The sequence below is a fragment of the Trichomycterus rosablanca genome, chromosome 5 (assembly GCF_030014385.1).
Source record: "Trichomycterus rosablanca isolate fTriRos1 chromosome 5, fTriRos1.hap1, whole genome shotgun sequence".
NCBI classification, from domain to species: Eukaryota; Metazoa; Chordata; class Actinopteri; order Siluriformes; family Trichomycteridae; genus Trichomycterus; species Trichomycterus rosablanca.
Window position 1 is genome coordinate 9,900,126 of NC_085992.1, and position 11,753 is coordinate 9,911,878.

At 36.1% G+C, this 11,753-nt stretch overlaps 2 protein-coding genes across 6 annotated transcripts; one reads left to right on the plus strand and one right to left on the minus strand.

Moving 5' to 3' along the window:
* Positions 1-449: 449 nt before the first annotated feature.
* tbp (TATA box binding protein) lies at positions 450-6,543 on the minus strand. Of its 2 annotated transcripts, none has more exons than XM_062994846.1 (8): positions 6,500-6,543; positions 4,774-4,925; positions 4,189-4,517; positions 4,019-4,106; positions 2,966-3,057; positions 2,327-2,494; positions 1,406-1,500; positions 450-1,312 (listed from the first exon to the last, which is right to left on the minus strand). In XM_062994846.1, exons 2-8 carry the CDS (start codon positions 4,825-4,827, stop codon positions 1,233-1,235), a joined length of 906 nt encoding a protein of 301 aa, XP_062850916.1. In that variant the 5' UTR covers positions 4,828-4,925; positions 6,500-6,543; the 3' UTR covers positions 450-1,232. The 2 variants fall into 2 exon arrangements, with proteins under 2 accessions (XP_062850916.1, XP_062850917.1); XM_062994847.1 differs by lacking the exon at positions 6,500-6,543 and adding an exon at positions 6,240-6,314.
* A 117-nt stretch (positions 6,544-6,660) lies between these two features.
* On the plus strand, positions 6,661-11,446 carry zgc:153169 (uncharacterized protein LOC767799 homolog). Of its 4 annotated transcripts, none has more exons than XM_062994849.1 (11): positions 6,661-6,736; positions 7,175-7,349; positions 7,890-8,028; positions 8,214-8,370; positions 8,684-8,729; positions 9,179-9,217; positions 9,432-9,520; positions 9,615-9,630; positions 10,694-10,761; positions 10,907-11,011; positions 11,189-11,446. In XM_062994849.1, the coding sequence occupies exons 2-11, from the start codon at positions 7,241-7,243 to the stop codon at positions 11,279-11,281; spliced, it is 861 nt and encodes a 286-aa protein (XP_062850919.1). In that variant the 5' UTR covers positions 6,661-6,736; positions 7,175-7,240; the 3' UTR covers positions 11,282-11,446. The 4 variants fall into 4 exon arrangements, 3 of the variants coding, with proteins under 3 accessions (XP_062850919.1, XP_062850920.1, XP_062850918.1); XM_062994850.1 differs by having other exon boundaries at positions 6,668-6,736; positions 7,188-7,349; XM_062994848.1 differs by having other exon boundaries at positions 6,697-7,349.
* Positions 11,447-11,753: the final 307 nt, after the last annotated feature.

Below are 11,753 nucleotides of genomic sequence, written 5' to 3' on the forward strand. Positions count from 1 at the left end.
ATCCCTGAAATTAGGTGTTGACTTGGTGTTACACTAACATATTTTCCCCTATTTTTAGCAGTATACTTAAAACTGGTAAACCAGTGGAAAGTTATTTTTAAATGTTTTTTTTTTAAACACAGTAAAACAATAGGAGATTCACTTTGGGCTATGAATGGAATTGTTTGTAACTTGAAGCTTTGATACATTTCACAATTAAAGATTTAAACCTCTTTGGACTTGAAACCCAGTTTTTTTTACATTAAATTCCTACTCCAAACCACTGTGCATAGGTATATATACAAGTAATTTAGTATAACTTGATGCATTATTCATGATAAATGCTGTGTAATTATCATTTTACCAAAAAATTGTGGTTTAGAGACAGATGACCCTGTGCAAAATATGCACTAATACCTTGTGTGTATTTTGTGTTGGTAAATATGAACACAACAGCACACAAGTCATAACACATGGATAAGAAATATATTTATTTGCCTCTGTTTCAAAGCAAATTAAGAACTAGCAGAAATGTACATTAGCAGTGCTTGAAGGGCTGAACATAACCCATATAATGAATGTACATATAGCTGCATAAAATTAAATGCCAGGCTCTCTGCAACACAAATCAATGGACGATTACCTGTCCAGTGACAAACTAGCCAAGTGTTTTTCTCCAGGATGTGCGCCTTCCTTCTGCATATTAGAGTGCCAATACATCCTAACAGCTGCTACCATAACAACATAGGACGTTCAAACAGGTTACAGATGGATGGAAGACTCACAGTATTTCAGTGAATTACAATGTATTGTGCTGTTTTTTAAATAAGCCAGGCGACTGCCAAATCACAATATTAAACAAACACAAACTATACCTTACCATCTACAACTTATCTTACAGTCTCCAACATGGGGCCAAAAGGAATTTGAACTTAATTCCAATCGACATCAACGCTGCAAAACACTTTTTGTTTCTACACACACTTCTAGAGATTTCCAAAAATGTGTGCGCATATTAAAGGAATGTGGGTTATCTACAAAAATATGACAAAGCCATTAAAACCATTAAAAGAATTCTGTAAAATTGTAGACTGGTGCAGCCATAAAACGGTTGAAAAAAGGTAAAAGTTATTCCTACCGACAGTGAATAAAATCACTTCTTATTTACATAGTTAAATGAAAAAATAAAAATAAGTCCCAACAGATTCAGTTCCATCAAACAGGGGTAACTGAAATTGTGCAGGTCAATAATATTATGTTGTCTTCCTGTATCCTTTCAAGATTGGATAAATATTTTCAAATGCTTCATAGATTTCACTTCTGACCTTTGCACCTAGAAACAAAAATTGAGACAATGACCATCATCCTCATATTAGCAACTTATATTTCAATATGTAATTGTATATTTATGCAAAAAAGAACTTACCCGTGAGTACAACTTTCCCAGAAACAAAAATTAAAAGGACAATTCTGGGTTTGATCATTCTGTAGATTAAGCCAGGAAATAATTCAGGTTCATAACTGCAAAAAACAAAGAAACGTGTTTCGCAAAGAATCAGTGAATTAAAACAGGAAATTCTTCCACAATTTCAATTATTTTCCCAACTAAAACAACCATTCTGCATGAGTAAAGGTACTTTCACACTTGCTTGAAGAAGTAAATATGCTTAAAACCTTACATTTTTTGCATGCAAGGTTTTAAGCAAAAGTGAAAGTAAACACCTCTCTCATGGCAAAGGTTTCACAATGTAATGTCTATGCCAAAAAACTTTATATGTAAAATCAATGACGACATACTGATTATGTTTATTGAGAACAAGCAATCACAGGTCAAAACTGAATTAAAGACCAGTTAGTAATGTCCAGCTCTGCTCCATCACACACAAACATCAGTAATTATTCCAGCTGACAAACAACAGCAGAAAAAACCCAAAGTGTGTCAATAATACCAATTTAGACCAGGCGAAAAGACACTGGTTCAGAGTGTAGTTGTAAAAGTGCCTGAAAATCACAGAATCCATTATGTTTCTGCTGTACGAGTCTACCACTTCATTGATTGACCTCAGGCAGTAGTTTTGTAGCTCCAGACCACCACCCTGACTGGAGTGCCAGCCAAATATCATCTGGTCAGTGTTGTACGTGAAGGGTGGGGGTGAGTGTACAAAAACAAATGAGCTAGTCAGTAATTGTATACTGACTAGCCAATCAGTATTATCTTGTATGGCAGGTATGACTCAAATGTTTGAGCATCTGATGGGTACACCTATCTGGTACGATCTGGTACTGCGAGTGTACCTTCCAACCCTAGTTTAAAAAGTAGCATTTCATAAAAAGGACAAAGACAGACCTGGTAAACTGCTGATGGGTGAGAACCAGGCCCTCCAGTCGGATTGGGAACTTGACATCACAGCTTCCAACCATGTTCTGAATCTTAAAATCTAGAAATTTAGCAGGAAAACCGAGCTTCTGCACTACTCTTGCGTATTTTCTGGCTGCCAAGCGTGACTGCTCCTCACTGAAGGGACACAAGAACAAGGACACTTGTTTAGCTTTTCTGAGAGCTGTTTGCATGATACTGGATTGCAGCAAAACAATAATATACAGTACCAGTGTGTAGTAATCGAGTCTTTCACAAGTATTTTATTATAATTGTGCAGGAAAGTGCTGCACAGTATGTCTGTGTAACATTTTATACTAAGGAAACTGCACACAGCCCTTACCAAAGCCTCATTAAACAGCTTTCCACTGGGAAACACCAATTGAGACTTTCCTGACCAACATCAGTGACCAGGCCATACAAATGCTCTTTTTGACTAAATTCCCAGATATACTTTAAAGTCTTGTTAACTGCCTTCTCAAAAGAGTGGCTGTTACAGCTAAAAAGATTACCTAGGTTACTATTTTAATAACATTTGATGTCCAACAAGCTCATGTCCAAATACTTTGGTCAGATGGGGTAGAAAAGCACCCATGTCTTGCCTCTTACCTCTTAGCTCCTGTGCACACCATCTTGCCTGAACTGAAAATCAGGGCAGTTGTTCTAGGTTCTCGTATTCTCATGATGACGGCTGCAAAACGCTGAAAATTAAAACTCATACCGTCAAACAACGTTTTGTGAGATGCACTGAAAACAAGAATCTGTGATTTCTTAACTCAAATATTTTTACTTTGCCAAACTAAAAAGAAATCCAATGTTGTCACTGACCAATTTAATTGTATTTTGTGAATATAAATATTTGGAATTTGATGTTTGCAACACACTCAAAGCTGAGACAAAGGCATAGTTACTACAGTGCTAGATCACCTTTTACATTATTTACACATTTTAATCATTTGGAAACCAAATACACAAATTGTTTTGCAGGACAATTTTTTGCCTGTTCTTGCTTGATACAAGACTTCAGCTGCTCAATATTACTTGAGCCATGTTGTCTGATTCTACTCTTCATAATAAACCATACAATTTATATAAAAGATGCCTATGCCTGTGATTTCAACTTTTTCACATTTTCAGTGTGATTTTAGAATCCAATGACTGTTGCATCATTTTCTTCTTAAGAAATTACACAAATTATATTAGATTCTTTTGAACGAACTGACAATTCTCATATTCCCCAGCTTATTGTGAAACGTTTCCAAACAGTGTAACTTGGGTATTACTTAAGGAAGATTCAGGTATCAAATTTTAAAAAGTTGTTACATTAACAAAATACAAGTCGTTTCTCTGTACTTCTTAGTTAAATACAGGTTTATGAGAATTAAACCAGTTCAGCCCCAGTCAGAAAAGCTTTTTACAAAAGAATCTCTATAGCATGCACAGTGTGATTCCAAAGCAATTAATCAGTAAATATTGTTTACCCACTACCCTAAGTCAGTGACCTGAAATACCAAGCTAACAAATTCTGTTCTGCAAAGCATAACGGTCAAACAGGGCTACATATCTAGATAAGATTTTAGTGCAAACAATGTTTAGAAATAAGACACTCCTGACCTATTACATAATGCCTCATAACTGGAAAAGATATTTAAAAAATCTTACCTTCGGATTATACTCAGCATTTCTGGCTCGCAACGCTATTGTTTTCAGGTCGAGTTTGCACCCCAAATTTACAGTTGACACTATATTTCTTTAGAGTAAGCAAACATGAAATAAGTTAGTGACATGTTATTAATGAGGCACAGAAGAGATACAACATAGACAGAACATACTGTAGCTGGGGAACAATCCCCGAACTCTCCGAAGCTGGTGTAGCCGGAGTGATTGGCGTCATTGGAGTAAGAGGGGTGGTGTACAGTGGGGTGTTTCCTGGCAGTGCTGTCGTGGTTGAAACTGCCTGTGAGTGATAGAGTTGAGGCGTCTGGCCTGACGTTCCCGCTAACCCACCCTGCTGTTGAGAAGCTTGCTGTTGCTGTTGTTGTTGCCTCTGTTGCTCCTCCAAGAGTGACAGACTGTTCGTATTCTGCACTGGCTGTGGGGTAAGCCCTGTACCATATGGCATCATAGGGCTAAACATGGGGAGACCAGGCGTCATAGCACCCTGTGAAAGAGGGATGGAGCAAACTTTAATATTGTAATAATCAAATTTATTATGTTTGAGAATACAAAAAAATCTATTCTATTCTGTTCTATTACTGAACTGGTATCCTTTAAGCCATACAAAGTCATGTGTTTAGTTTAAAGATGGCATAAACCTTCTATAAAAAAGCTGAAGAATTTTTATAAATCCGGATGTAAAACCATCAGCAAAATTACAGATTACTAGAAAGTTCACTTCTTTTTAGCAACTGAATTACCTGAGGAGATGCTAGGCCTTGTGTGAATGGAGGCAAGCTGTTGTTCTGCTCCATGTTTTTCAATATGAAGCCAACAGCAGATGAATGATCACAGCAGGAGTCAGAGCAAAGTCTGCGTTTAGACGTCCAACAGCGTTCAGTTAGAAAGATCTCTAAAGAACAGCAAATTAAAAACACAGACTCAATTTGGCATTTTCACAGACAATACATAATTTGACAAATAAAATACAACTTATCTTGATCACCAAAAAACTGAAATGGTTAAAAAAAAGTAACATTAAAGATTTCTGCTAACTGTTCTTCTTAAATCGAGAAAACCTAATTCTGAAAAAAGCTGCCAGTCAGTAAAATGTAAATAAAAACTTAGTTATGATGTGTGAGCTGGCTTTTATAAGTAGTTTTACCTTATCAAATTTGCTTTTTGTAAATATGCAAATGCATAATTTGACACCTGCAGCAAATTCCTACAACAACAAATAATAGATTGGAAAGTCTGTGAAATGATAAATCCTAGATTTCTCACAGATCATGCTAACAAAATTTGTTATACAATTTATTTATTAGAATTTTAACATCATGTTTTACACACTTTGGTTACATTCATGACAGAATCGGTAGTTATTTGTTACACAAGATTCATCAGTTCACAAGTTTAATGGACAACTTCGTAGCTCCAATTCACCTCACTTGCATGTCTTTGGACTGTAGGAGGAAACCGGAGCTCCTGAAGGAAAACGACGCAGACATGGGGAGAACATGCAAACTCCACACAGAAAGGACCAGGACCTCCCCACCTGGGGATTAAACCCAGAACCTTCTTGCTGTGAGGCGACAGTGCTACCCACTGAGCTACCAACCGACTTGTTATACAAAGGAATATGAATTAAATCTAAATTGTTTATAAAGATAGGTTGAGGTTCAGCACTGTGTAAAGATCTCTCAGAGACTAGTCCAACAGTTTAAAAACAATGATTCTCTAAATGTAGGAATTTCACCACCTTCAGTTGAAGCACTATTTTGAGCTGCAAGAGTGAAAGTGCTAGACGGGCCTGTCTGGAGCTTTGAATTATCATACATTGAAAATGGCCTAACGCTTTTGGAGTTAAAGCTGCAATTACGAAATACAAAATTAGGGTCCAACAAGCACTTTATTCTATAGAAAAATACATGCAGCGCTAACAACGTTTAATGTATCATTAATAATCAATAGTAGCAACAGACAATATTTTTAAAAGCAGCTCTTTTGTATTTTATTAGATATGAAAACACAAGGGATTAGTCCAAACTGTCTGCTTAGTCTGGCTTTGTTAAAGAGACCATTAAAAGGTCAATGAAGAAATAAATGTATTAATGAATAGCTAAAACTAAATCATAGACGGAGTTACTGATGCTAACCGAGTTACAGTGTGTCAATGATACTATTTGAGAATATCTAGTGGTGAAGTTGTTAACAAAAGTAAACGCACTTTAGGAAAAGTCCATGCTGATGTGGTAATGTCGGGAACAGACTACAGGTAAAACCTCAGCCGCTACAGCTGCTGGAATCCCGCTACTGTTAGCAACCCGCTGTGCTAATGCTAACCTGCAGCCGCTAATAAAACTAGCACACACAATTGCATATAAACGATCTGAAACACGAGGCACTAAAACCAAACACAGATTGGAATAAGCGTGGAGAAAATGTGAGCAGGTACAGAGTAAAATAATGATGTAAATGCGAGGTTACCTAGCTTCAAATCATGGCGAACTCAGACTACCCGCAAAAAAAACATGAGATTCCGAACAAGTTCCGGCTGCTTTCTTAACTGCTTCCTGTGTAGCGAAAATTCCTGACGCTGTCAAATAAGTTAAACTCGGCTTGAGTTCGCATGCGCAGTGGTTTGCGCACACGCATTGTAAACACGACAAATCTCCTACGTGCTCATACATGGATATTGATACATACGGTTTATTCTCTGGAGCGGTATGTTCCAATTGCTTTATACATTCAGACTATATCCGCGTTTAACATCATGACTGTCATTTCCTGTTTACAAAGATAGCTTAGTAATTAAAAAGAGAACTTGACAGAACTTGACACAATCCAGCAACAATGTCAGGGTGAAATGGAATGCAGACTTCAAGACAGGCATTATCAACATTGTGGCAAAATGAAAGCAAATTCCTGCTCTTTTGTTCCAGGGTCTAGTGGAAAGCCTTTCTTGAGAGGAACGACGTCCATGCTTTGTTCATGGTTTAAATACAACTAACACATAGTGATGTATTGTTTTAGTACAAACTTCTGGCCATCTAGTGTATTTTGGGTTGGATCTATCAATGTAATGTTTTTTTTTAAATATAGGTATTAATATTACAGTGTCTTCATTAACAACAAGAAACTTTACACACAAAACACTGTCAGTCTTTATACTCAGGTGTTGAGGGATCCTGGTTTACAAATAAGTAGAGACTGAACCAGGCATGCAGAATGGCAGCTGTGGGTACTTGGTCTTTTTCACACCCTGCTGTAGAGAGAATGCGGTGCATGATTCTAGCTGGACAGAATTCCACTGATGTTGTGGAAACTGCACTTGCAGGTAAATTTTTTTTTTCTTTTTCTAAATATGGATTAATAGTTGTTTAACAGGGCTGTTTAGTTAGCGACCCGTGGAGCAGACCTGGCCCCAAATGCCTCTTTTCACTGCGTGGTACCCTATGATATGGTACTTTTAAAAATCTGTGATCCCACATTAAGTGGTTATTTCCACTGCCAAGAAACCGGTACTGTCCATAGTACCCATTCTTCATTTGGTTACCTTTCCTAACCAGTGAGCAAGCGTACTAAAGCAGGCTGTGTGGGTGTGGTGACTGTCCATAGTACCCATTCTTCATTTGGTTACCTTTCCTAACCAGTGAGCAAGCGTACTAAAGCAGGCTGTGTGGGTGTGGGTACAGTGCAGACTGTAATTCTAAGGGAGTGATTGGATGTGACTGGACTCACTGTAACCCTGACCATTGGAAGTGGTTAGGAAAAATAAAAAATAGGTATAAATGAGTGACAGAGTAAATAGGAAAAAATACAATTAAAGAAACATATCAAGAAATAAACCAATAAATAATGCATTCTTCTTCTTTAGATGTTGAGGATGATGTGCAAACAGGACGTCACATAGTTGGGAGAGGAGGCTTCCCCAATAACAGAGGAATAGTTGAATGCGATGCAGCAATAATGGAAGGTGTACCTGGGAAATTTGGGGCAGTAGCTGCATTACGAGGGTAAAGAGTGACATAATGAATAATAGTGAGCAATTAAAATACACTAATGCCAGATTCCCCATAATGGAATGCTTGTTTTTGGCTTGCTACTGATTACTGAAAATAGTTTTATATTGTTCGGTCAAGACAAAAAGCAGTTACATCTAACTGTATGACTTGAAGTTTATTAATGTTTTTATGTTTAGAGTAGGGCAGCCATCCCGGGTAGCACGCAGAGTATTGGAGAAAAGTCCTCACAGCTTTTTAGTTGGTGAAGGAGCTGAAGCATTTGCAAGGGAACAGGGCTTCGTCATTGAGCCCAATGACAACATGCTCTCTGACCATACAGCCACAGCTTATCAGGTACTCATTTCATCAGCTGCAATGTTAGTGTGTTCTCATGTTTATTGAAGAATGAGACTTAATGAGACTTAATGACATGAAATATTTTCTACTGGACTGGTGGGCAATTAAAAAAGTACAAATCTAGGGTTCAGCCTCCAAATTACCAGTACTTTTCTGATGTGTATGAATGCTATAAATGGATTTCTTGATCACCTGACCATTATACCTGTTTGTATTGTACAGTAATAGTATGAAAATCATCATTAATTCAAATGACAAAGTTGTCGATTTCTTGCTTGTAATGTCTTTTTTTTTTGATGCACACATTTAGGAATTTTTAAAAACAGAAAAGCATGTCAGTGGCCATGATACAATAGGTATGTTTCATTAATTCTTTTGTAATTCTTATATGTAGGCATATAGAAATGAGGCACAAAGTTAGTAGCTTGTTTTAAATTTACACGGAAATCTCAAGCCTTTTGTCTTTTAGTCAAATGTGCTGTAGACCAAACCAGTAATTATATGTATAAATACTAATGAACATTACTAAACACATACAAATAAATAACAGTTTATGATGTATTTAAAATCATTTGCTGCCACACTTAATTCATGCTACATTTTAAAGATGTCTTAGTGCCGATTCTTATTCACTTTTGTTAGTGCACAACCATTTTATAAATGCAAACTAGCAATTTCAGACATAACTGGTACAGTGCTTAATAACACAATCACTGTTTTAAGATTGTTGTAAATGTTTAAGATTGTTGTAAATGTTACATAAATGCACATACATGACCAAAAATGCACATTTTTACTTTTAAAGGTCTCATTGCTCTGGATCTTCAGGGCAACATAACCGTTGGTAAGGACAGATCTCTTGTATTTACAGGATTTATCACTTGTGTTATTATGTTCTGTTTTACAAACTCGTCGGGGCATTTTATAAAATGCAGTAAAACATTTTGGATCTAATAATTCCCTTGAACCTTTATTTAACTGGCAAAAATACAAAGAAAAGATTATTTTCTATTCATAATCATTATATGCTTGCATATTGCTTTTTACTGATTCTTTAGGTGTTTCCACATCAGGAAAACCTTTCAAAGCTCCAGGGCGAGTGGGAGACTCTCCACTTCCTGGATGTGGAATTTATGCTGACCACACAGTAAGCTTTTTATGCTGCATTGTTTTGCCATTCCAAGCCAGTTAGAAAATTACACACTATTACAGTATTAATAATTCTGTATGCTATATTTTAGGTGGGGGCTGCGGCAGGTTGGTGCTTTGTAATTTTGTATCTTACATTTACATTTTTAATTGATTCTGTTTAGCCGACGCTTTTTTCCAAAGCTACTTGCAATTATGACCACATACAATTCAAGCAGTTGAGGGTAAGGACCTTGCTTAGGAGCCGAACAGTGGCAACATGGCAGTTGTGGGGTTTGAACCAGGAACCTTTTGGATTACTAGACCAGTACATTCTGATGCTTTTTCTGACGCAATAAGTTGTATGTAAGTTGTAATAAATACATGTATGTATACATTTACACAACACACTGCATGGATGCACATTCATTACCAGTTTATGAGTTATACCTACCATGTGTAGAATTATTTTGTGGGTTTAAAATTACCGATCTGTTGCTGTGCACACTTTGTTACCTGCCTATACTCAATGCAGCAATTAAAGAAAGACTCCCTGAGAACCCCAGCTGACCAGATATTATTAAGTCCTGGATGACTCTTAGCAGCAGCATACCAGGGGTTCTTGAATACTATGGGTACAGTTAGAGACTAGAACTATTTTTTTATGAATAATATATGGTAATCCTTGTCTCACACTGCTGCATCCGATACCATCATACCAGTACAACGCTCACTACCACATCATTACAATGTTAATGTTATTTTATTACTGCCAATAGTCCACTAACCAAACAACATCTGGTGAGTGGTGGTCCTGTTAGGTTCTCATTTTATTTACTGGGAAGGAAAGGGGGGTGACAAAATGGACGGAGCAACATGGAACAGAATAATTTTGTGGGTATTTGTATACCCAGAAAATTAATCTGCATTGTAAGTGTAATGTGAATGTACATACTAAGTAGGTGAACCTGAGACAGTGAAGAAAAAATGATCTGTATCATGTTATGCATGTTATGCAGCTTCTGTAAATGAATATCTGTCTAACAAATCTCAAGACATACACTGTCTATATACAGGGCAAAAAATGTATACACACTTTAATAGATGTTACCTATGGACTATTTTGAAGTTGAATCAAGTTACGCATATACGGATATTGTATATTTTTTCAGTGTTAATTTTTTTTATTTAGCTTCAGGTGATGGTGACAAAATAATGTGCTACTGCCCTAGCTTTCAGATTGTTCAGCTGATGAGGCAGGTATGTAATTGGAACATTTTAAAACCTATTTTTAGAAAATAAGGATATTTATACTAAAAGTTTATCTGTACCTGAAAGCAAAAATGAGTGATTTAAAAGCCATCTGATAATGATTTGATAAACTTGTGGTTTTTTTATCTACAAGGGTTTATCTCCTGAAGAAGCCTGTTGTTCTGTTCTCACTGATATTAAAAGAAGAGCAGGAGAAGAGAAATGCTTTGAGATAGCGCTCATCGCCTTAAACATGAAGGTACATGGCACATATCCAGCAACAATTTGTATTAGTAAAGCTTATAATTAAACACAGCTGAAGGTTTGTTTTGGCATGTCTGTTATAATGGCATATTGTTCTTAATCACATTTGTTAAAACCTTTGGTAAATAAAGTTTTTTTGTTTTGGTAAATAAAGTTTCTTTTTTTATTTAAGGGAGAAACTGGTGCTGCTTCTTCAGTGAACTTTCCATTTACCTTTTGGAAGCAAGGGATGGATTCAGTAGAGAGGCATATCCTGTCTGATTAAATGTACTTTGTTGTTAATACATTGTCCTTGATTATGCCTTCTTAAGTATCAGAATATTGAAATGATATTTGGATGTTGTAATAGTACTTTTTAACCAATAATAATAAATGTATAAAATGATTTTTTGATACATATTTCGATAAATGTATGTTATTCTCATCAGAATTGTGTTTATTTTAGTGTGCTATGTCCCTTGCATAAACCTCAACAGAATTATTTGAATTATTTTTATTTTAGTGTTATGTCCACCTGCATATGATTTTGAGAACTTAGAAAAATCTGTTTTTAGATTCTATTAGCTATGATTCTGACAATTTTTTGAAAATTAAAAATATATATATATTAAGAACAAAAAAGTTTCTGAAGTGCCCTTATTTGTTGGACCTTATATGGTAATTCATGTTTCTTATTAGGACAGATGTTTTTTTTACGTATAGGCAATTACTGGATTTATTAATAAACAGGCTAAAAT

Excerpts from the sequence above, each read along its gene's own strand:
- zgc:153169 (XM_062994849.1), top strand. The coding sequence starts at position 7,241 with ATGGCAGCTGTGGGTACTTGGTCTTTTTCACACCCTGCTGTAGAGAGA. Across the intron at positions 8,730-9,178 it reads CAGTGGCCATGATACAATAG|GTCTCATTGCTCTGGATCTT; the intron begins GTATGTTTCATT and ends TTACTTTTAAAG. Across the intron at positions 9,218-9,431 it reads TCAGGGCAACATAACCGTTG|GTGTTTCCACATCAGGAAAA; the intron begins GTAAGGACAGAT and ends CTGATTCTTTAG.
- tbp (XM_062994846.1), bottom strand. The coding sequence starts at position 4,827 with ATGGAGCAGAACAACAGCTTGCCTCCATTCACACAAGGCCTAGCATCT. Across the intron at positions 3,058-4,018 it reads ATGCTGAGTATAATCCGAAG|CGTTTTGCAGCCGTCATCAT; the intron begins GTAAGATTTTTT and ends TTTAATTTTCAG. Across the intron at positions 1,313-1,405 it reads TGGGAAAGTTGTACTCACGG|GTGCAAAGGTCAGAAGTGAA; the intron begins GTAAGTTCTTTT and ends TTTTGTTTCTAG.